The sequence below is a fragment of the Phyllostomus discolor genome, chromosome 2, assembly GCF_004126475.2.
Source record: "Phyllostomus discolor isolate MPI-MPIP mPhyDis1 chromosome 2, mPhyDis1.pri.v3, whole genome shotgun sequence".
NCBI lineage: Eukaryota > Metazoa > Chordata > Mammalia > Chiroptera > Phyllostomidae > Phyllostomus > Phyllostomus discolor.
Window position 1 is genome coordinate 93002328 of NC_040904.2, and position 25452 is coordinate 93027779.

The following is a 25452-nucleotide window of genomic DNA, read 5'->3' on the forward strand; positions in this document are numbered from 1 at the left end:
ACACACCACTCCATGTCTCTCATTTCCATTCTATGTCTCTCATTAGACTGTGTATGACAAATGCTTGTAATGATCGAGGGCCCAGATTGGCACTGAGAAAGGAAAAGGGATCTGTGGGCTTGGGATAGTAAAACTGCTGGAGAATTTCAGAATGCTAAAAACAAACAAAAAAAAACAAGGAAAAGAAAAAAAATAAACTAATATACGGCTATAGACTATAAGTGGGCTCCCCATAGAAGTTTGTCTAACAAATATGAGTTATTTTAAGATTTCTTTGGAGGAAGGACAACATTTTTTTCAGTACAACAGCATTCTGAAACTGTATTACATAGATGTCCAGGTTTGTAAAGTTTTCACTTGTTCTGTTCTCTCACACCCCTGACAGCCTGTAAGCTTTATGAGGATGGAGAACATGTCTGACTTGAGTACTGATGAATCACTACTACCTAGTTAACACTGTCCCTGCTCATAGGATATCCAATAAATATTTTATGATTAATGAAGTAAATTAATTAAACCAAAACTTTTTACTGAGTGTTTACTATATGCCTAGCATTGTCCTAGACACTACAGGGGAATCAAAAATTTAGTTACCTTCCCTCAAGAACTGTATAACCTAATTTGCAAGACAAAACTAACACAAAAAAATCAAGAAAAAATACTACAAAGCACCATGTGCTGATTATAGGTGCAACTGAAGGTTAAAAAAAGAGAATATGTAATGTGGACAGAAGTTTTGAACTGTGCTGAGTTTTGAATGATAGCTCAAGCTTTGGAAGGAAGTCATTGCAGGTAGAAGGAAATAGCAATGGGAAAAGCACAGATATGAAACTCAGAATCATGGGGACGGGAGTAGGAAAAAGCAGGAAGGGTGAGAATACTGGGCTGGATAAAGTAGAGATAATGGGTGGAGAATAAAATTGGAAAGCTATAAGGGGTGCCTAGCAGGAAAAGACAAAATGAGGAAAAGGACTCCATGTGGCAGGTAGCAGGGAGTTATCTATCCAGGAAAGGTCCTTTTCCTTCCATATGCAGAATACCTTCTGCACAACTGATCCCAGTCTGGTCTTGATTTTCCTAGAAATAAAAGTAGCTGGCATTCTAGCTCCAGACCAGTTTTGAAGCCATTCATTACCATGAACAGTCTCACTATTGGAGCAAATCACACATCAGAAAAAGGGGACAATATAAAAAGCAGGGGTGGCCCATTTCCTCTGGAAGTTCCTTATGATGTTCCTTCCATCCACCATGTGAAAGCTGCTCTATCACTTCCCCTGTCCTATGACTTCAGTTACATGCCAGTTAACATGGATTTGCTTCTAATGCTTAGTCAGCTTTCCAAAAAGGAAGAAGTCCCAAAGTTCCCAAGTTCTGGGCAGAGCACAATGATTTTCAGAAAACCAGGATGGGGTGGAAGCAAAGCCAGTAGTGAGTTGTGGGCTGGACAGTGTTTGGGAAGGCTAATGTAGAAAAAAACTTAATAAATAAATAAATAAATAAATAAATAAATAAGAAACTAGATCTATTTCTCTGCTCCATTCTCTTTCAGCTTTTAATAGGCACAGTCTCACCCCTTACCCTGTTGGTCAAATACTGTTGCATGTACATATTTTTAATCTCAGTTCTCTTCATAATCTCCAGCTCTACATCAATTGGATCTGCTTTTTCAAATTCTGTTAACTTTGAAATTTCTAGACTGAATGTCGATGCCCTTGATGATCTAGCCAATGACTCTCGTGTTGTGAGGTCACCGTCCTTCAAAGTAGAGAGTCTAAGGAATCTTGCACTTGCACCTGTAGACCCTGCCTGTTCTGCTTGAGAGATCTTTCCACCCTTATTTTTCATCTGCTGTTGCTTAAAAGCTAGGAGAATTTCCTCATCATAGTGAAATCTCTTTTCAGGAACTTCTTCCGGATGAATCTGAGGGATTTCTGGAATGGGGATGTGCTTGGATATGTGAAGAGTTGAGTGAATGTGCTTCAGCTCTTGTACCAGGCACTGTATTTCCTCCATGACAGCCACTTTAAGGTCTCGAAGAGAGAGGATGCACTTGTTCATGTGCATTTTCTTTGAATGGGTCTGATGAAAAGAACAGAAAGGAGGCAAAATGACAATCCACTTACAAAGGACAGTTTCAAGTATGATCTGCTTTTGTCCAGTGACTGGTATGCATAACAAAAATTCAAGATAAAAATTTATCTGAACATTCTTGTTTACTACTAAATAACTCTTTCTCTAGTTTTTAGGCCTTTTCCCACTTTGCCCCTCCAAAAGGGGGAGAGGCAAAAGTCTGAATATGACCTGTGGTATCCCACAGCTGGCTCATAGGTCTGAGTTCCCCTGTCTTCCACTCCCACCACACAGTGGAAGTCGTTCCTGAAGGCTTGCATTCAGCTGAGTCCCCTCAGGGAAGGGGAGGTCACCCTTTGGTCAGGAACACACAAGAAACGCTCCTTTTCTGAAGGAAACAAGTATCATTGGCTCACATTCAGGTATGCCTACCTAGGGCCAAACTATAATTTAGCCTATTCACATTCTGTATTTTGGCCTCATGTTCCTGTTACTCTTCGTGCAGGTCAAAGTAATGATCCTGAATTTCAGTATCATATCCCACCAAGAGATTTCAGGGCTCTTCCTGATTTCCTTCTCTATTTATCTAAGCCAAGCTGTGCCATACAGATCCATGTCTCCCTCCTTATCAGCTCTCTCCCTTGTCTGTGTTTTCTCAATGCGCTACCAGAGCCTGTGGGTCCATGCAACCCTGCTTCTATGTGCAGTTAGGCAACTAGATGGTCCAAAGACAGTTAAGAGTTAACTTGCTTAAATACACAGATTTTTTTAAAAGATCAAAAGGCACTTTCCCAAGTAGTCTTAACAAAACTTAAACCTGTATACTTATTATTTATGTAATAAATTAAAGGAAATGTTTTACATACTCAGGAATAAATGTTTAAAGCATTAAAGCTTAAACCAAAAAACCAGCATCTGGGTGAGTGGGGGAGAACTTCTGAAGCACCTAGAGTACTGAGAATTGAGCCTAAAAGAAGAAAACCAAACCAGTCTAGTGACTGTAAGGCTACCTCTTAGAGAAGCCCTCTTTACACATCAACCCTCTCTACTCTTCCAAATATACACATATGTAAACATTGGCTAATGGGGAGAAGGGATGTATAAATATACTATTTAAAAAGCCTTTGATACTTTTCAATGATTTTTAATTTAACCATGACAAGAATCACAATTTATTGACTTTAACCATTAATTAACCCTATGAGATAGACTAGGCTTATCTTATTGTTATTAATTGGTATTAATACCCTTTTTACAAACAACATAACAGAGGCTTAGGAACATTTACATGACTAACAAAGTTCACATAGCTATTAAGTCAGGAACAGACAGGGGAACAGAACTCCAGTCTTCTGACTTGTAGAACAGTATGCTCTACATTATTTTATACTGCCATTTTAATAAAGTGGATTTCAGTATAATGCAATGTTGTATAAGACATCATACCTGTCCATCATCTCTAGTTAGACTATGAAATTTCAGGTGGGATGACTGGCAAATTGTGGTCAAAAGAACATGTTTCTATGCTGATGGATGTAACACGAAAGATGAAACAAGAATTACCTTAGATGAGCAGCTAGAAAAGCAACCCAAATGGTCACTAATAAAATGTTCAGGGGTGGGTGTAGTTCAAAATGGCAAAGTAGGATATACCTGAAGTCAACTCCTCCCATGGAGTTGATCATCAGCTACAATATACATAGATCAATTCCCTCTGAAAAAGACTTTAAATCTACTTGGACAGCTAGCCCCTCCACAATAAAGGATAAAGGGCCACATCAAGATGGGTAGGAGAAGCAGAAATGTGGTCTCACCAAAACCAGCCCAGCACAAAGACTCACATGGGAAGAGGTCTTACAAATACAAAGCATCCCCTGGAGGAGCAAGGAGTTTCTGTCCCACATCAGGCACCCTAACTCTTGGGACTTATCCCAGAAAGATAAGCCCCTCAGAATATCTGACTTTGAAGACCAATGGGGTTTATGGCCAGAAGACCCAAAAATATGTGCAGAAAGGCAAGACTTTTAAGAGCTCATGTGTAGACTTACTCACCTGGATCCAGCACAAAAACAATTTAAAAAGTGCCTAGACCATATGTGAAAGAGATTCATTAGCTAATTTTGAAGTGTCTCCTGGCACTTTCTCTAGGGATAAAGGTGCTGGTGGGTGCCACTTTTGCACTTAGTCCAGCTTGGTAGCACTGATGCTGACAGGTGCATTTTTGTGCACCCTCTACTCTACTTTCTGGCACCTATGGGCTATCCCACCCCCATGCACTCCTGCAGCCTGCTTGAAGCCAGCAGGCTCACCTGATCACATACCCTCCGGCAGCCCCTCTGAGATAAGCGGGTGAATGCAGTCCAACAGGGGACACCCCATAAGCACCTGGTAATGGTGCCCACAAAGGACTGTGTTGTTAGGCCCATAGGACTGAAATACTCAGAGAGACAGTTCTTGGCAAGCTACCCGCCCCCAGGGTTTGGCACAGATAGCTGATTCAAACATCTCACCAGTCTTCGTGTGAAAAGGCCTAGCTACTCGTCCTGAAGCATCAGCCTAAGGGGCAGGCTTTGGGTTTACCACACATCTAAAGGTTACAAAGGAGCCTGCAGGGAACACAAGTTGGGGAGTGCCATCTTCGTGCTCTCCCTCTGCCTCACTGCAGCTATGGGTTGATCCAAGAAAGGAGCTTACACATTCATCTGAAGCCCTGATTTGTGCAACTGTCACCAAAAAGACCCCTCCAAATAGCCTGACCTGGAGGCCAGCAGGGGTCAGGACTGCAGTCTCACAGGACTGTATATATTTGTTACTTTATTATTTTTATATACTTGCTACTTTAAAAGGTGCTTCTAAGGGTCTGATTTCCAGTCAGCCTGAATCTAGGTGCTGAGATACTCCCTTTGGAATATTGACAGGTTTTGTCATGCCCTCAACAACTGGGACCTATCAAGAATAAATCAGTCTGCTTAGACAATCACAAAGATTTGAGAGACAATGAAGAGTTAGGGCAATGTTGGGCTTAAGGTATATTGCTTATACAAAATCAATCCTTCAAGATTGGAAGAGGTAGCTGTTTTTCCTAATATATAGAAACAAACACAGAGAGATACACAAAATGAGGGATTAGAGGAATGTGTCTCAAATAAAAAAGCAAGTTAAGCCCCAGAAAAAAATCCTTTATGAAATGTAGATAAGGAACATACACGATAAAGAGTTAAAAGAAATGACCATAAAAATACTCACTGAACCTGGGAGAAAAATGGATGAATGAAGTGAGAACTTCAACAAAGCAATAAAAAAATATAAGAAAGTACCAAACAAAAGTACAGAGTTGAAGAATAAAATAGATATAAAATACACTAGAGGGATTCAATAGCAAACTAAGTGAAGGAGAAAAAAAATCATTGACCTGGAAAATAAGGGAGTAGGACTCACTCAAATAGAGCAGAAAAAAAGAAGACTTTTAAAAGGTGAAACAGCTTAAGGGACCTATGGGACAACATCAAGTGGAATAATGTTAACATTATAGAAGTCTAAGAAAGAGAAGAGAGAGAGAATGGGGCAGAAAACTTATTTGAAGAAATAATGGCTGAAATTTCCCTAACCTGAGGAAGGAAGCAGACATCAGGTCCAAGAAGCACAGAGAATTCAAAAAGAGATCCATACCAAGATACATTATAATTAAAATTTAAAAAATCTTAAAAGAAACAGTGAAAAACAACTTGTTACAAACAAGGGAACCCCCATAAGACTATCAAATGATTTCTCAGCAGAAATTTTGCAGAAGGTAGTTGTATGACATATTGAAAGTACTGAAAGAAAAAGGTTTCCAACTAAAACTCTACCCAGCAAGGTTAAAACTCAGAATTAAGGAAGAGAAAAATAGTTCCCCACATGAGATAAGCTCATCAACATTCATGAGCTTATCACCAATGAGTTCATCACCATTAAAGTAGCTTTGCCAGAAACGTTAAAGGGACTTCTTTAAGAAAACATATAAAGTAAAAAATATCACTGATAGAGTCAAATATAGGTAGTAGATTAACCACATATAAAGGTAGCATGAAGGTTAAAAGACAAAAGTAGTAAAATCAGCTGTAACTACAATAAATAGTAGTGGATACTATTAGTGGATACACAAAATAGTAGTGGATACTAATAGTGGATACACAAAATAAAAAAATGCAAACATGACAACAAAAGTATAAAATGTGGAGGGAGGGATAAAAAGTAGAGCTTTTATTTTATTGTTTTAAAAAAGATTTATTTATTTATTTATTTTTTAGAGTGAGAGGAAGGGAAGGAGAGAAATATTGATGTGAGAGAAAAACATCAATTGTTTGCCTCTTGGACACCCCCAAGTGGGACCCAGCCAACAACCCAGGCATGTCCCCTGCCTGTGAATTGAACCCATGACCTTTTGGTTCACAATCTGGCACTCAACCCACTGAGCCACACAAGGCAGGGAAAAATGTAGTTTTTAGAATCTATTCAAACTTAAGTTGCTATCAATTTAAAATATACTTATACACATTCTGTTCAAGTGCACATAAAACATTCTTCAAGATATATCATATGTTATATATATATATATCCTATTATATGTGGATATATATATACTTATATATAGTTATATGTGAACCTCAGAGTAGTCACAAAGCAAAAACCTATAGTAGATACACAAAAGATAATGAGAAGGAAATCTAAGCATAACACTAAGGAAAGTCGTCAAATCACAAGGGAAGAGAAGAAGAGAAGAACAAAGAAGAACTACAAAGATGGCCAGAAAACAATGAACAGAGTGGTAATAAGCACTACCTATCAATAATTACTTTAAAAGTAAATGGACTAAGTTCCCTAATCGAAAACATGCAGAATGGCTGAATGGATTAAGAAAACAAGACTCATCTATATACTTCCTATAGGAGATTCACTTCAGATCTAAGAACTCACACAAATTGAAAGTGAAGGGATGGAAAAAGATATCTCATGCAAATAGAAACAAAAAGGAAGCTAGTGTAGCTATACTTATATCAGACAAAACAGACTTTGAAACAAAGACTATAATAAAGGATAAATTAAGGCATTACATAATGATAAAGGGGGTCAATCCAACAAGAGAATATAACATTTATAAAACTTATGCACACATTTAGAAGCACCAAAATATATAAAGCAAATATTAACAGACATAAAAGGAGAAATCAATAGCACATAACAATGGTAGGAGACCTTAATAGCTTATTTCTATCAATGACTCAGTGGTTTCAAACTTTTTGGCCTCTCTGTGCCACATGGGAAGAGGAAGAGTTGTATTAGGCCACACAGTAAGTACAATGTGACACATAAGTGCAAAAAAATCTCATACTGTTTTAAGTAAATTTACGCTTTTGTGTTGGGCCACATTCATAGCCATCCTGGGAAGCATGTGGCCCGTGGGCTGCAGGTTAGACACCCCTAGTACATAATTCAATCAGAAAGTCAATGTGGAAACATCAGTCTTAAACCACATATTAGACTAGATGCACTTAATAGATATATATAGAACATTCTATCCAAATGTGGTAAAATACACATTCTTTTCAAGTGCACATAGAACATTGTACAGGATACATCACATGTTAAGCCACAAAATAAGTCTCCATAATTTAAGAAGATTCAAATCTCATCAAGCATCTTTCCAATCACAATAGTACACAACTGGAAATCAACTGCAATAAGAAAATGAAAAATGACAAATATGTGGAGATTAAGCAATATGCTATTCAACAACATCAATGAAGAAATTAATGGGAGCACCAAAAAATACATGGAGACAAGAAATTGGATATACAATATTTCAACATGTATGGAATGCAAAACAGTATATCTAAGAGGGAAGTTAATAAAAATCAAAGTAAAATTAAACAAAACAGAGACTAAAAAACAATAGAAAAGATCAATGAAACTAAGAGCTGGATCTTTAAAAAGACAAACAAAATTGACAAATCTTTAGCTATGCTCACCAAGAAAAATAGAAAATAAAACAGAAGTTACAACTGATACCACAGAAACACTATTAACAAGAGAATGCTGTTGACAATTATACAACAACAAATTGGACAACCTAGAAGAAATGAATAAATTCCTAGACACATACAGTCTTCCAAGTGTGAATCATGAAGAAATAGAAAATTTGAATAGACTAATTATTAGTGTGAGAAGATTAAATCAATGTAAAAAACAGTGTTTTGATGATTATCTAAAATAATGCCCCCTTTCTGCAAATGAGGGAACTGAGGCCTACATAAACATAAGCATAAGCATAAAGGTCTTTTGCAGTTTTAAATTTCTATGACTATGTCATGATGGACCTAATAGTGAAATGGGTGGTTTTAGCAGGATTCAGTTAAAATCCCAGGTCCCTTTCACTGTCGTACAAGCTGTGGGTAAGTACCATAGAGTCTAGCTGTCCCAGTTCCTCTTCTTTCTTGGCAGCATTTATTCTCATGTGCTCGGGTATCTTATAGTCTGGGGCTGTCTTCAGATTGAAGTCTCCCATGTACACCTGAGCCTCTTTGATGGCTTGAACATCCTTGGGGTCTTCATAGTCATCAGCAGGTTTACTCTTGTACCTATGAGACAAATAGGTTACCCAGCCACAAAAATAACAATAAACTCTAATTTGTCTACTTTATTATAGGCATATAAGCATATTCAGTCATGAAGCAAAAGTATAATTCTTAATCTGCTATGTTATTTGTCTATAGAGTTCAAGCATTTTTTAAAGTTGACTTTTTACTTATTTTTTTACTTTATTTTCATTGTTGACTCTATTACAGATGTCCCCATTTTCCCTCTTTGCCCATCCCCACCCAGCCCCTGCACCCACTGTCTCCTTCCCTCTGGCCATCACCATCCTGTTGTCTGTGTCTATGGGTTATGCATATACACAAGCATGTACAGTGTTTCTTGTATCTTGTATCTTCTTCAATAAATGTCTCTATTTTTCCCATTACATGGCTGGATACCTTCTGGACAGACCTCATATATAAAACAAACATAAGATTCTGAAATGTGGAAAGAAGAAGGCAGACCACAGAGAACCTTGGGACCCAAGGAAGAATATGATAGCATGTTTTCTAGATTTTATTTCTGTCTCATATATCTTAGACTTGGAGCCAAAAAAAACCCAGCAACTCAAGATGGGAAGGGAGTTGGGAATGAGTAAATAAGGTGAAGGGAATTCAAAGGCATAGATTTCCAGCTACAAATCAAATAAGCCACAGGATGTAAGGTATAGCCTAGGGAACATAGTTAGTAATAGTGTAATGACTTTGTGAAGTGATGGAAGGTTACTAAACTTGTCATGCTGATCACTTTGTAAGGTACATAAATGTCAAATCACTATGTTGTATACCTGAGACTAATATAATATTGTATCTCAACTACAATTAAAGAAAAAGAAAATAGCAACTCAGAAACACCAATAGTTTCAGACAACAAAAGATAAACAAAATCCTGCTTTCTTTAGTTAAATAATTAAGAAAGGAGCAGAATAGCAAGACAGAAAACTTCTAGACAGTAAGTTTTCTATTCCAGCCAAATACCACAGACAAAAAACTGCTCCGCCCATGCCAGCAAAGGCCAAATGGGGAATTTAGATTTCTACCATTACCTGCCTTTAACAAGCCAAAACAATCCCTCCAGGGTTGGTGTCAAAGATGAGTCCTGAGGACCAGGACTCTTATCTCCCTAGTGAAATAACAAGCCACACCATGTCAGTAGTGACCGCATAGGATAGCTTGAACTTCAACCCCTATAGTAGAAATGAGATGATCCATCCTTGCCTGCTGAGGTAGTGTTTGAGGATGCCTGTTGGAAAGTGATGACTTCCACCCCTTCCACAGTATCAGTGGAGGCCAACTGAAGAGTAAAGTGGTATTAATGAGAGCCTAATGGGGCCTGGAACTCCAACTCTCGACCAGTAAGTCGTCTCTTCCTTCCTCAGGTGTCAGTTGGGGAAGGTTGGGTAACCTAGGCTTCTACACTCATAATGAGATAGCACTCCTCCTTATCCTGCTGAAGTGAGAGAAATCCAGCTAAAACAATACATAAATAAGATCTAGAGTCTCATAATATCCAAAATGTCCAGATTTTAATAAAAAATCATCTGATTCTTGGTATGAGGTCATAACTTTGTAAAGTGAGATCATACCAAGAATCAAGATGACCTCAACTTAAATGAGAAAATACAATTGCTAGATGCCAACCCCAAGTTTGGAACATTAAAATAATCTAACAAGGATTTTAAGCAGCCATCATAAAGTGTCCCAGCAAATAATTAGGAAGATTCTTAAAACAAATGAACAAAAAAGTCTTAGAGAGCAATGGAAGATATAAAGAAGAACCAAGTAGAAATTTAGAACCGAAAAATAAGGTAATCAAAATAAAACTCAAAGGATGGACTCAATACCAGAATGGAAGAGGCAGGGGAAGGAATCAATGAACTTGAAGATAGAATATAGCAATTCCCAATCTGAACAACAGAAAGAAAAGACACCAGAAACAAACAAGAAAACAAACAACATCATTAACAAGACACACAGAGCTTCAGGGATCTAATATTTGTGTCATTGGAGTCCCAGGAGGAGAAGAAAAAGAGGAATGAATGGCTGAAGACTTCCCCAAAGCTGGCAGGAGACACAGGCATACAGATTCAAGAAGTTTAATGTATCCAACAAAGAATAAGTTTAAAGAAATGTATACCTTTATTTTTTATGTTCCAAAAAATAAAGACAAGGGGGAAAAAGTATTGAAGGCAACAAGAGAAAAGTAACACCTTATCTATGGAAGGAAAACAATTTCAATGGCAGCAGACAAATCATAAGAAACCATGGAGGCCAGCAGGAGGAAGCACAATATTTTTTACATGCTAAAAATAAGAGCTGTTAACACAGAATTCTATGTATAGTAGGAGGGGAGAGCAAACCATTCTTAGATGAAGAAAAATGAACAGAATTTGTCACCAGCATACCTACCATAAAAAAATGGCTTTAAAATGTTCTCTAAATAAAAATGAAAAAATAAAAGGAAACTAGGAACAGCAAAAAGTAACTAAAATGGTAATAGCAAAAATATTAGCAAATACATTTTACTTCCATTTTCTGTTATGTTTGATGATAAAGGAAAACTGTAACATTACTGTGTTTTAAAATATATGTAGAGGAAATATTTATACAATTATATTATGAACAGGGGAAATGAGGGGGCAAGAGACATAAAGGCAGGTGAGGTTTCTACACTTCATTCAAAATGATAAAATGTCAACATTAGTACACTGTATTAAGTTGTGTGTAGATAGTGTAATACCTAGAGCAAATACTAAAACAGCTACACAAAACAATATACTAAAAACACTATGGATAATTACGCTGAAATTCTAAAATATTCAACTAAATCATAGACAGAAGGAAAAAACAGAAAAACAAAAAAGAAAAAGATGGAGAGCAAATAGAAAATAAAATATAAAATAGCAAATATAAGCTTCAAATACAATAATTACATTAAGTATAAATGACTTAAATATACCAATTGAAGAACTGAGATTTGACAGAGTGAATTTAAAAACATAACCCAAATACATGTTGTCAATAATACATTAACCTCAAAAAAGTAACATAGGTAGGCTGAAATAAACAGATGAAAACAGTTTTACTGTTTGAGTACTGCTAAATGCTTTCCCACTAAGATGAGGAATAGATGTAGATGCTAGCTCTCTTTGTTCTATTTCAATATAGTACTGAAAGTTCTAGCCAGTGCAGAAAAAAAAAGGGAAATAAGAAGTGAAGAGATTGAATAAGAAGAAATAAAAGTGTCCCTATTTACAGATGACATGATAGTCTACACAGAAAATGCCAAGCAACACCCCCGCCCCCTAAACCCCTCTGGGTACAGCCAGGTCACAGCACCCAGACAAACACAAAAATCCACTGTATGTCTACACTAGCAATGCACGTGAACACATAGACACCACAATTAGAAGCACAATACTATTTACAGGTGTCAAAAATTAATTATTTATGTGTATATCTAACAAAATATGTGTAGTACTTTTATAATGAAACACAACAAAACAGATGAAAGAAACCAAAGATCTAAATAAATGGAGAGTCATACCATGTCCATGGATTGAAAGACTCACAATAAATTTGCCAATTTTCTCCAAACTGATACAAGGTTTAACACAATTCCTATCATAATTTCTGTAAGATTTTTTATAAACATAGGAAAGATTATTCTAAAATCTATATGAAAAATCAAAGTAACTAGAATAGCTAAAATAACTTTGAAAAGGAAGAATAAAATGAGAGAAATTGGTCCATCCAATTTCAATACCTATTACACAGCCACAGTAATCCAGATGTGTATGTAGGGAAAGGGACACAAAAATCATTGGATCAGAAAGTGAACCGGGAAATAGACCAACACCAATATGCCCAGATGATTTTTGATGCAAGTGCACAAGCAATTCAATGGAGGAAATAGAGGCTTTTCAACAAAAGATGACAGAGCAATTGGACATCAACAGGAAAAAAAGAAAATACAAATAAGTATGAACATAAATCTCACACCTTACACAAAAATAAACACCAAATGCATCATAGACTTAAATATATGGTGTAAAACTATGAAACTTTTAAAAAATATTTTATTATTTTATTTTTAGAGAGGGAAGGGAGGGAGATAGAAAGAGAGAGAGAAAAAAACATCAATGTGTGGTTGCTGGGGGTCATGGCCTGCAACCCAGGCATGTACCCTGGCTGGGAATCGAACCTGGGACACTTTGGTTTGCAGCCCGTGCTCAATCCACTGAGCTATGACAGCCAGGGCTAAAACTACAAAACTTTTATAAAAACAGAAGAAAATCTTTGGGACCTAGTATTTGGCAGAATTCTTAAACTTGACACCAAAACCAAAATTCACAGAAGGGAAAACTGATAAATTGGCTTCAACAAAATCAAAAAGTTTTGCTTTCCAGATGACCCTATTAGGAGAATGAAAAGATGAGCTCCAGATGCGGAGAAAATGTTTCAAAATAACATATCTGACAGAGGACTAGTCTGTAGAATATCGTTTTGAAAATCTCAAATCTCCACACTTAAATAGCTAACAGCTTATTTGAACATGAGCAAAACACAGGAAGAGACATTTTGCCAAGGATATACAGGTGACAAATAAACAAAGGAAAGTACATGCTTGTTAAATATAAGTACTTTGTACTAGATTTTTAAAGTTAATTTCAGATGGTCAGAGACCAACAGGTAAAAACCAAAACTATAAGATGTTAGAAGAACATCAGGAGAATATCTCTTTGATGTTGGGATAAAAAGTATTTCTTAATCCTTAAAAATCCCTCTGAGTATATCAGTAAAATGGGATTCCTGGTCCTGAAACTCTTCGATCATAGAAGTTCCACCAAGGTATCACCACCCTGAAAGATCCAGCTGATCTGTTTCCAAAACCTCCATCTCAGTATTTCTCTCGCTTCTTTCTTTAAATTAAAAAATATATATATTTATTGATATGGTTAAAGATATTTTAGACCTGGCTGGTGTAGCTCAGTGGATTGAGCACAGATCTGCAAACCAAAGGGTCACCAGTTCAATTCCCAGTCAGGGCACATGCCTGGGTTGCAGGCCAGGTCCCCAGTGGGGGCCACAAGAGAGGCAACCACACAGTGATGCTTCTCTCTCTCTTTTGTCCTTCCTTCCCCTCTCCCTAAAAAATAAATAAATAAAACCTTTAAAAATGGAGATATTTTAAGACTCACGCTAAAAGTTTACATAAAAACTTACAGGTCCTCCCATTGTTTTTTTCGCTGCTGAATCTTTTGCCGTGCCCTTTCAGCTTTTAATACAAGTTTCTTCGTTTTCTCAATTTGATTTTCCACCATGATTTGACTGAGGGTTTTAGGCCGAAATTGCTTCCCTTTTTCTATAACTGATTCTTCTTGCACACTGATACTCCCAGCTGTACAGAGAGTCAACATTTTTTTTCAGTCTTTTTGAAACATCAAAATGAAACTCTCAAATAGTTTTTTCAACCTATCATTTTTTAAATCCAGAGAATATAACAAATCTGCAAATCACAGTAGTTATTAAGCAACTAGCATGAATCCCATAATCAGTACTTTAAAATATCAAAATAAAGAGATCTAAGTTACGATATTTGCTTTTAAGAACCTTATTGAAAAGCTGGGAAGACCAGACATATATATTAAACTATTAGATAGTAAGATTAAATAACGATGGACCACTGGCATATATATTGAGAAGCAGGGAAGGAGTGTTTGTGATATGAGAGTAGGGAAAGGGAAAAGCAAATGAGTCCTATTTGAGATGTAGCATTTGAGGTGACATGTACCATACCAACTGCAGTGGTCTGTGGCCAACTTAAAAACTGATCACAAACATACAATCAAATCTATAATTTTAAAGTTATTGGCTTTAGGCCCTTGTTCAAGATGATGGACAAGGCTGCATAACATGGCATACCCGAGGTCCCGTCGCTGAAAACTACCAATGCACTTGAGATCAGGAGCTGTGGGACCAGTGACTCAAGGGGAATGTCAGTCTCTTATCCAGTATGTGGAAACAAGAACGTGGACAATGACTGGTTCTGGCTACAGGCCAACAAGGAAGGGACTTGGCGGTATGGAAAATACTAGTATATACATGATCCCCTCAAATGTGAGTTTGACAATTCAAATTATCACATGTCCCATTAGTGCTCCAGAAACTGTAGCCCTTGAACTGGATGGGAAACTAGAAAAGATGTATGGGGGTGGCAAAATAGGTCTGACTGATTGCTATAAGCCTTTGCAGACCACTAACGTACACATGAGACTAGCTTATCTCGTGTCTCTGGGGCTGGGTCTACAGCTGGCAGTGGAAATCCTGGATGTGATTCAGAAAGTTATGATATAGCAAGAAGAGAAATGCAACCAAAGAAGGGTCAAACCACTGAAGCTGGACAAAGGGCCATTTGATATGCTACATTGTTGTATTCCTGTGCATCCCTCACACTCCCTCGCCCATTGTTACTAAGTAGATGCAGCAAACATTGCTGAAGAACAACAACAAAACAGTACTGATACTGAATTTCTAAGACTACACATGAAAGAGAAAATCTAGGACTTTAGAAAACCAAAAGACAATTTATATCCCTTCCCCAAGTAAAACAATGTGAGACTGTAGAGGGACAGGGAGTGACTGAAAGTGAGTACACAGTCTTTTTGGTTCCTGGAGATAAAATCAATAAAAGCTGTCTCCTCTGGGGGAAAAAGTTATTGGCTTTATCAATAAGTATCTTGATTCATGTTTAAGCTACACAGAGATGTACATTAGAGACACATGAAAAAAGTTAATGACATGGCCATGCAGCTATAACTAACTCATCATGTCATATTTCAAATATATAGTAGTATGGAAAAGGAAGAGTTTAATGTAGGCTGATGGTCATGGAAGGCCTTTTTTTTTTTTTTAATGTAATTCAACCTGGATCCCCATGAACTAGTAGAATTCAAAGGGAAGAGTGAATTGGTCACTCTAGCAAGGGCCTGGCTATGCAAGCACCTGGCATAATTAGGGAGCAGCAAACAGGACAATAGGCTAAAAATACAAGTTGATGAGTAATAAGGACACAGCATTAGTAGGAAAAAGAATAGGGATACATTGTGGAAGAAAATACTGGAATAATGGTTTCAGAATTTACCCTAGAGGCAGAAAAAAGCTGTTAAAGATTTTTCTGTGAAGAGGATAAACCAGCTTTAATGTCAGTTCGGTATCCCACCCACTAGCTCAGACCTGGCCAGGGTACAGAGCCCTTAATTTGTTCTTGACTGGGCTCTCCAAGCCATTCCCTGAATGCTTGTCCTCCATCTAGTCATCCGCAGTCACCCTGTGGGCAGTTACAAGAAGCAGCTCGCAGGAATTACATGAACTATTTTCACATCTGTATTCTCACCTCATCATTCTGTTCAAGTTCATGCTCTTGGAAAATAGTTTGAAATATTGTGTTCTAGCCCCATGCTCTGGGGTGGAGCCGGGAATCTGGGGTGGGAAGAAACAATGCCTGGAAACTAGCATCTGGGGAAGTCCTAGATGTAAGAATAAGTAGATAACAGGAAGTTAAGAAAAAAAAAACAACCACTAGCAGCTTTGGGTACTCTTATCCTCTCAGTCACATGACCAGGATGAGTTTTCATTAGCAGCCTGTATCAAATAGGAAAGTTGGTGTGAAGCATTTTCTGGAGAAATTTAGCCTCTCAATCTCAACCATACAAAGTTCTTTAGATCATTTATTCCAAAGAAATAAAGGACAGGAGACAAGAAAATGAGCTCAAGCTACCAAAAAGCATTCCAATGTTCTGCCCACAAAAATATGATTTGGTTTTGACATCTTAAAAATAAGGATTTAAAAGCCTTCTTATCATTTAGGTTACCTGTATCTTTCTGGCTATCCTTTCTTCCAATTCCCTCTTTTTCTAATCTCTCCAATTTGCTTGCTCGTCTCTCTGATTGACTGGCCCGTTTGAATTTGGAGTACTTAGAGGGCTTCGAAAGCCTGTAGGAGGATATCTTGTGATCACTCTGTATGGCGTGAACCACAATGGTATCACTTTCCAATGAGTCACGAAACCTGAAAAAAAAACAAGTATCTTCACTAATCACCATTTTAATAATTTTAATCATTCTACATGGTTTTTAAGTAATAAAATAAGACCACAATACACTACTTATAAATAATACCATTATATCATCCTGGATCCAAAATTTAATCATGCATGTAGCAACAAGGCTGTGATGGAAGTTGGATAGGATTTGGTTAAAGAGCAAGTAGAACAAATAGAAATTTCTTTCTAATGTAAATACTAAACAACCCGTTATTAATTAGTATTAATTAATACTAATAATATTAGTATTATTAATAATACATTATTAATATTACTGTTTTGGCAGTGTGTAGAAAAATAAAAAAAATTTCAAGTTGACTATAGTTTAATGGTAAAAGGATCATCTCAAACTAAGAAATTGCAATCTACCCCTCTTTCTACTTATATTACTTACATCTCATAGATTATGTATTTTAAATACAACTAAAGTGAGATGATATATGCCATATATCTCATATATATCATATTACTCTGTTTGCCTCTACAAGAAACATTAAGCTCAGAAATTCATACCACTTTCTAGTTCCCCTTTCTCATACAGTCCACAAAGATTTATCTTTTTTTTTTGTTTAATCCTCATCTGAGGACATACATGTTCATTTTAGAGAGAGAGGAAGGGAGGGAGGGAGAGAGAGAAACATCGATGTGAGAAACATTGATCAGTTGCCTATCATATACTCCGTGACTAGGGGTGGAATCCTCAACATAGGCGCATGTCCTCCCTGGGAGTCAAATCTGTGTCCCTGTGGTGTACAGGATGATGCTCAAACAACTGAGCCACCCTGCCAGGGTGAGATTTATCTTCTAAAAATTCTTCTTCATCATTGAACTGTTGCTATTTTTTTTAAATATTTTATTTATTTATTTTTTTAGAGAGGGAAGGGAGGGAGATAGAGAGAGAGAGAGAGAGAAACATCAATGTGCGGTTGCTGGGGGTTATGGCCTGCAACCCAGGAATGTGCCCTGGCTGGGAATCGAACCTGGGACACTTTGGTTCCCAGCCTGCGCTCAATCCACTGAGCTACGCCAGCCAGGGTCTGAACTGTTGCTATTTTTGGCACTTATTCATAATTATCCCCCATGTTTTAATTTTAGAATTTAACTTTTTTATATACACAGTAATTATTCCTAGCTTGTTTGCCTCTCTCATTGTTTTTTGATTCAATCCTTTTATTTCTCCTTTTAAAATGGCTCATTATTTATTTGTATTTTTCCCTTTTCTCTCATAGCATAGTATCTTTCTTATCTCTCTAGGACTTATTCCCTTTATCTTCTTGCCCATGGGAGTTTTTTTCACTCTTTAAATTTTAGTCTTTCCATGAAACCCAGATAACATGAAGAAAATAATGGATACTTTTGATTACATCAAAATTTAAAACTTTAGCACAGTCAGAAAAATATGAACAAAGTTTAAGGCAAATGGCAGAGTAGGAGAAAGTGGTTACAATGTGTATAACAAAAGGCAAATACTTATAGAAATAGAGACTATAACAAAATAAGGGGGGAAATAAACAGAACTCCAAGAAAAATGAAAAAAAAAGGAATCTAAACAGGCAATTCTAACAATAAAGATAGATGAACTATAGACTCATGAAAACAAATGCTCAACTTCATTAATAATCAAAATAATGTAAATTATTCAACCAAGAGTTAGTATATTTGGCCTATCAGACTGGTGAAGATGAAAACACTGGTAATACCCAGTGTTATTCATAGTACAAATTTATCCTCTCCCCAATTCCAGTCAGAGTGCTAGGTTATTATTGTTTTCTTCCATATGTTTTTTGAAGACACCAAGCTATGGAGGCTCAGGCCTGGACCAGGGTGGGAAAACAGGGAGTTAAGGAAACAAGTATTTGAGGGCAAGGAGAGTGATGAGGAAGAGGTTCCAGCTGATGTGGAGCTCAACTGGGCAAACTGGGTCCTAGAATTGTGGGTGCTTGTTCCTGTTTCTGACAGCATCTCAGGAGATACAAGGCCTCAAGGATGGCAGCTGCAAGCGTGTTAAATCCTGGTAACCTTACCAAAGACTGCCGACTCCAGCGGAGCACAGAATCCATGGATTCAAAGACTGAAAAAAAAGCAGGCAGGCTAGGGTAATGAGCCTCAGTGGTACTAAAAATGACTTTCTTATCAACCTGCTGGAATAGGAGCCCAGAGTCAAATTTCAGTTAATTTAAATAAAATAAAAACTAGTAATATTGCCTATATACCTGGGTTTGTGAAAGATTCATATTTGCCATATATATTTACAAATATATTATAAATATTAAAGTCAAACATATGTTATACTATGTTGAGGGTTCTTCCTGAGAAGAACTTCTTAATTTCATCTCTTGGTGCGTAGCAATCTAGATATAATTTAGAGATTTATATATTCTAATATTATCCAAGAATTCAAATATTCAGGGATTTGATGTCGAGTAACAAATGCCATAATGCACAGGAGAGAGCACATGAGAGGAGACTGCTGCCCAGAGAGGGCGCTCTGGAGATCTGCAAGGGGCTCCCTTCCAGTCTCAGGTGAGTCCTGATCAGCACACAGCATGTGAGGAGTCTACCTGAGGCTGGGGACAGAAACACCAGGAGGAGGCAGGTAGAACAATCCTCAGGCCCCCCACACAGGTTGGAATAGCTTATGTTTTCACAAGCCTTACAACACATGGGACAAAGGGGTAGAGTACTCAGGAGAATTTTATCTTAGTAGTAGGAAAAACTAGCTCTGTACCAAAGGCTACCCGATCCCACCTAACAAAGATTAAAAGCAAGCCTCAAAAGATCAAGCTGCTTTCAAACAACTTGACTAAATCTCAGAATAAAAGTCAAGAATATGTAAAAGTATGTAAAAAATATCCAGCACCCACAATGTAAAATTCATAGTTTCTGGCCATACAATCAAAAAGTTTTAGGCAGGCAAAATAGAAGAAAAATATGACCTAAAACAGAGAGAAAAATATCAATTAATAGAAAAAGACCCAGAAATGACACAGATGATATAATTAGCAGGAAAGGACTTTAAAGTAGTTATTTTCTATATCTAAAAAGGTTTTTTTAAAAAAAAGTATAAGCACATTAAAGTACAAAATCCTCACCTATCATACTAGGAAGTCAACAAATAATGATTAGTAATAAATTCATAGAAATATACTATTTAGATGTATGGTTGCAACCACTATGAGAAACATTAAGAGTGGATTCTTTTCAAGATATATCATGTTTATGGGCTGAAAAACTCAATATTTTTCAATGTTTATTAATGTCTAAGTTGATATACAGATTCAATGTAATTCCAATAAAAAATCTTAGCACACAAAGGATCTAAATAATGTTGAAGATGAAGAACAATGCCCAGGGATTTACAATATCAGAGGTCAAGAATAATTAAGACAATGTGATACCAGTATGTATAGGTCAATGGAACAGAATAAAGAGTTCGGGATTAGACCCACAGATACACGGAAAACTGTACCATCACTACAATCTAGAGAAGAAAGAATAGTTTTTTCAGCAAATGATACTAGGTCAATTGGATATCCACGTAGAAACAAATGACACTTGATCTCTATCTCTTCATTTTTAATTTTTACAGAAATTTGTTTGAGTCAAATAGAGGATACTCCTGGAAGCAAGATTTCAACAGACTGAAATAAATGCTTCAGAGAATAACAGTTTGCAGTTTCTTTTATGCATTTGAGCTTAAGGAGGGATTATATGAAAGTGGGATAAAGCCAAGCGGGGAATAAATTACAGTACAGTTTAAGATTAAGTGCTTTCTTTTTTTTCTTTAAGTGATTTCTTGAATGTGGTCACAAATTACAAGGGGGTTTCAAAGGCATGTTAACCTAGATGCAAAGAAACAATGGACAGAGCTTGCTTAAGGCAAAATAAGACTTTTACTAAAAAGTAATATACCTGGGGTATGACTACCCACCATGACCCAACTACTTATGAATTTATGAGTTCATCTCTATCTTACACCACCCATTAAAATTATTCAAGGTAGATAATGGCAAAATAATAAAGCTTCTAGAAGAAAACATAGGAGAATTATTTAATAAATTGGGAATAGACAAAAATTCCTAATTACAACATAAAAGCACTAAGAGATAGTAAAAACATTAATAAATTGAAAAAAATTGATAAATTTTTGAACTTTTTGAAATTAAAAACTTCTGTTCCAAAACACATGTTTATATCCACCAAAAAACTTGCACAGGAATATTCATAGCCCCAATACTCACAGTAGCCAAAAAATAGAAGAAACAATTCAACCATTTATCAACAGTTAAATGGATAAATTATGGTGTAGCCATTTAATAGAATACTATGAAGCAATGAGAAAGAATGAGTGACTGCTACCTGCAACAACATGGGTAAACTTGGGCATGATACCAAGTGAAGAAGCCAGACACCAAAGAGTTCATATTGTGACATTTCATTCCTATGAAGTTCAGGCAAAACTAATCTATGGTGATAAACATTCATTTTTGCAGAGTTAATTTTTACTGGGATGGATCATGAGGGAACTTTCTGATTATGTCCTTAATCTGGGGATCAGGTATATGTGTTTATACATCTGTAAAAGTTTATCAAGCTGTTCAGTTAAGACTTATGCATTTTACTGTATGTAAATTATATCTCAAAAAGGCAAAGCAAACTAATATTCCCTGAGAAGTCAAATTGGTACACGAAAGGGATTGAACAGGAAGTTGCAGTCTTTCATTATTAGACCTTTGGTTCTATTTTATTTTTGGTGTTTTAACATTTGCACGCTATTGTATTAGTTAAATAAAAAAATAAATAATTCTGAAAAACAATGTAAATATGTATTACATAATTTGGTCAGTGAAATATCTAATTGTAAAACAAATTTCTCAGATTTAAACTAGGAAGGAGTGATCAGAAAGCTCAGGAAGATATCAACAGGAGTGACAAGAAGATTCCTTGAGATTTTAAGAGTTAATACATATTTCAGGAGACCTCTTATCTGAATACTTTGATTAAGCCACTTCAAACTATTTTATTCAAAGATATAGTGACAAACATCTTAAATTGCAAGAAATATGGATCCTACCTATTCTGTAGCTTCTTTAGGCCAAGTTCATGTTTCTCTTTTTCCCAAGCTAATTCCTTTTCCACTTGTTGAATTTTATGAACTGTTTTTCTGTTAATGTCAGCACGAATTTTAGAATCTATATCAAAATCCTGTAGATAGGTAGATTTGTTCATCAAAATGGGTACTTTTATCAATGTATTTTATCAATCTTATTTCACACATACAGATTTTTAAATTTTGTCCTCAATTTTATGCACCATCATTACTCTCTCCCAAATATCATAAACTCCATTCTAGAAGGAAATAACATACTTTTGATCTTCCACAAAAAATGGAAAAAAGTTCTCAGAAATAATTAACAATAATACAAATAAAGTTACATACTAAATGATTTTTTCTCACAATAAAAATAATGAATGCTAACAGAATATTTAGATTGCACAAAGTTTTAAAAAATACTCCTTTCACAAAGTTTACATGATCTTCACCCAAGGATAGGTCTGCTGATCTTAGAGAGGAGAGAGAGAAATATCACTGTGAGAGGGAAGCAACAATTGGTTACCTCCTGTACCCGCCTCAACCAGGGGTTGGACATGCAGCCTAGGCATGTGTCCTGACCAAGAATTGAACCCAAAACCTTTTGGTATATGGGGTGATGCTCCAACCAACCGAGTCACCTGGCTAGAGCTCCCTTCACAAAGTTTTAAAAAATATATTCCCTTTTCCCCAAAGCAACTACTTTACCTAGCCAGCTGGGCACAAGGTAGAAGCTCCTGACAGTTGATCATTAGCTGAACATCCCCTCCCGTATGACCCTACCCAGAAAAGACAGCAAAATCTTTGGTACCTTCTTAACATCAAGTTCTGGTTGAATGTTCTTCACCAAGGGGGTTGTTTTCCCCATCATTATACTTGGAGGCCTCATGTTTCTTACCTTCACTCCTGAATGTTGTCAGGGCTTTGATTCACACTAAACTGGAAATGGTAATTATTCTTTCCAGAGGTGCTTGTGTTGTGAGTAATGATGTGTGCAATGTGCTTAGGCAAAGAACATGCCTCAGTTGTTCTTTGAGTTATGTCATCCATATTCTGCAAGTGTCTATCTTTTTCTTAGTAAAAGAACATAAACATCTTTTAACCAATATGAGTTAACCATTATGATTTTGCCAAAGCATTTTTTATATCAAATTACCCAAGTGCCTCTAGAATTATGGGACTGGACAAACCGTGGTTATAGTCAGGATGATAAATTCTGGGTTTTTATTTGATTAGGCTCTTAATAGTACTTCTGTTTAGGAAGAAGTACAAAATGAAAAAAATTACTAAAAGAAAGAAAAAAATACAGAATTAGCTTAAACAATTGAATGATCATCCCTATAACTAAAAAAATAAACTAAGTCATCTTTCAGAAATTTTGTGGGTAAAGCAGGTACTATCTTTTCAACAGATCTGATGAATTATAGAAATGGAACCACCAAGAATCAAATTATGTATCCAATAGTTCGATATTCAATAGCTAGATATCTTGACTACATATCATAAGAGTTGATAACCAGATACAAACTTACATTTATATCTTATCTTGTTATCAAAAAAAGGTAAGGTAGCTAAATCCAGAAGTAAACTTTGTATTAAGAGGTCCTTCTGCATCTAAACTAAGTTGTGTGACCAGTTCTAGAGTAGTTTAGCTGCTGCCAACATATTGGCCAGGTAAAGAGAAGCTTAAAGATGATTTTAAGTGTTCCTACTTGTTGGCCAAAGAGTACTAGTCTCAAACCAGAAATAGTATATGTTAAAGTTAAAGTCAAATTTATTTTTGGCTTACTGTCCGTTTAAACTGCATATGCTTTGGTAATTCTTCATTCATTTGTAGTAATTTCTGGAATTGATTCCTCAAAGATTTGAGTTGTTCTCTCTTCTTAGCCTTTATTTCTTCCACTTCTTTCATTAGCTTGTCATGTTCTCTTTTTCTTCTGGCATTCTCTATGCTGAAAACAGAAATGTAAAAGCATAACAAGTTAAGATACAGAAACAGCAAAGAGAAAATCAGCATTTAACTATTTGGCAATTCATTTAGCTTAATCAATTTCTTTAAAATATCGGTTTGTTTTGCAAAAGCTCAGACCTGTAGGCTTTGGGATCTTCAATATCTTCTGGAATTGGCTCTGTTTCAATTCCAAACTGTAGGGAGAGGAATAAAAAGTTAGTCCTTTAAAATTGCATATTACCCTTAAAATATCTAAACATAAGTAAATTGAGGGTTCCCCTCTGCCATTTTCCAGCAACCATAGGCCTGAAAAATATTTTTGCAAAAAATAAACTAGGGAAAATATTGCAGTTGACTAAACTTATTTTTTTTACTTCATTTTTAGTATATGTGCTGCCAAAGCGAGCACATATTTTTTTTACTTCATTTAAAGGGGTAGGTAGAGAAAGTGTTGAAACTTAACATGTGTATGCAAAAATGTTAATATCACCATATTGACCCTTCAAAATATGAAATACTAATATTTATGTGTTATTCACAAAGAATACACACAAAAATTTTCTCAGTTATTTTAAAGGACAAGTTTTTTAAAAAGGTATATCCCTTTTATGCATACACAATTCCCCAAAATACCTTATATATATTAGCAAGCATTTCATTTGACCTTATCAAAAGAACACATACAATGAGAAATATACAAATAATATAATCCTTCTCCTTGAGAAAGATATTAAATCAGAAATATGAATCTCCCTTTAAAAAGAAAATCAGTTTAAATTAAGGAGTACTATGAAGTAAATCACTCAGAAGTACTTGGTTTATTCAAGTGCTATGCTGTAAAATGTCTTAGACTGTTAAAGAAGAGGAATTATAACCTGGTGAACTAAACAAGAGTCTTAGTTTGCTAGCTAATCAGTTCTTAAGTAAAACTGAACTTGCTTATTCTCTATTATCTTGAAGATTTTATTCATTTATTTTTAGAGAGGGGGAGGGAGGGAGAGAAGCATCAGTGTGTGGTTGCCTCTCATGCAGTCCCTTCTGGGGACCTGGCCTGCAACCCAGGCATGTGCCCTGAGAACTGAACCAGTGACCCTTTGGTTCACAGTCCAGCGCTCAATCCACTGAGCCACACCAGCCAGGGTTCTATTATCTTTTCTAATAGATCAGTCTCTATTTTGCTGTCATTCACTGTAAAGACACAAAGACTTTCGATCAAGTTGTTTTATTATACTACTAGTCTTTATACATATGAAATGTAAGTCTATGTATTTTTATGTAAGACAGGTTTATGACTTTAGTAAAAGTGAAGTCATAAATCATGACCAATGTAAAAGACAATGATCACTAATACACTCTAGTTACTGTTAATCATTGACTTTTTTTCCTTTTTTTCTCTGTAGAACAAAAACAGGTCATTCCTTTACTGACATGCATAAAATACACCACATTTTGTGTTCTGCTGATGCTATAAATTCAATACCATTCTCCAGCCACATGAGCATAAAGTATATCATGTAACCTCAGATCTCTAACAGTAGAAGGCTTAACCAAGAATGGACGCTGCTAGAATAATGCTGATCTCTTTGATGTGACAACTGAACATCCACCTCCCTCCCCTTT

At 36.2% G+C, this 25452-nt stretch overlaps 1 protein-coding gene across 2 annotated transcripts in view; it reads right to left on the reverse strand.

Moving 5' to 3' along the window:
* The window catches only part of CFAP44 (cilia and flagella associated protein 44), a 120335-nt gene that overhangs the window by 19049 nt on the left and 75834 nt on the right, over positions 1-25452 (reverse strand). The window contains exons 20-26 of one of the 2 annotated variants that reach the window (XM_028505023.2): positions 23971-24026; positions 23671-23833; positions 21864-21994; positions 16559-16755; positions 13911-14085; positions 8510-8687; positions 1579-2079 (exon numbers count right to left, since the gene is read on the reverse strand). In XM_028505023.2, coding sequence (XP_028360824.1) covers positions 1579-2079; positions 8510-8687; positions 13911-14085; positions 16559-16755; positions 21864-21994; positions 23671-23833; positions 23971-24026 — 1401 coding nt within the window. Of the gene's footprint in view, positions 1-1578; positions 2080-8509; positions 8688-13910; positions 14086-16558; positions 16756-21863; positions 21995-23670; positions 23834-23970; positions 24027-25452 lie in introns of those variants that run through there. The other variant, XM_036018093.1, reaches the window with a different exon arrangement.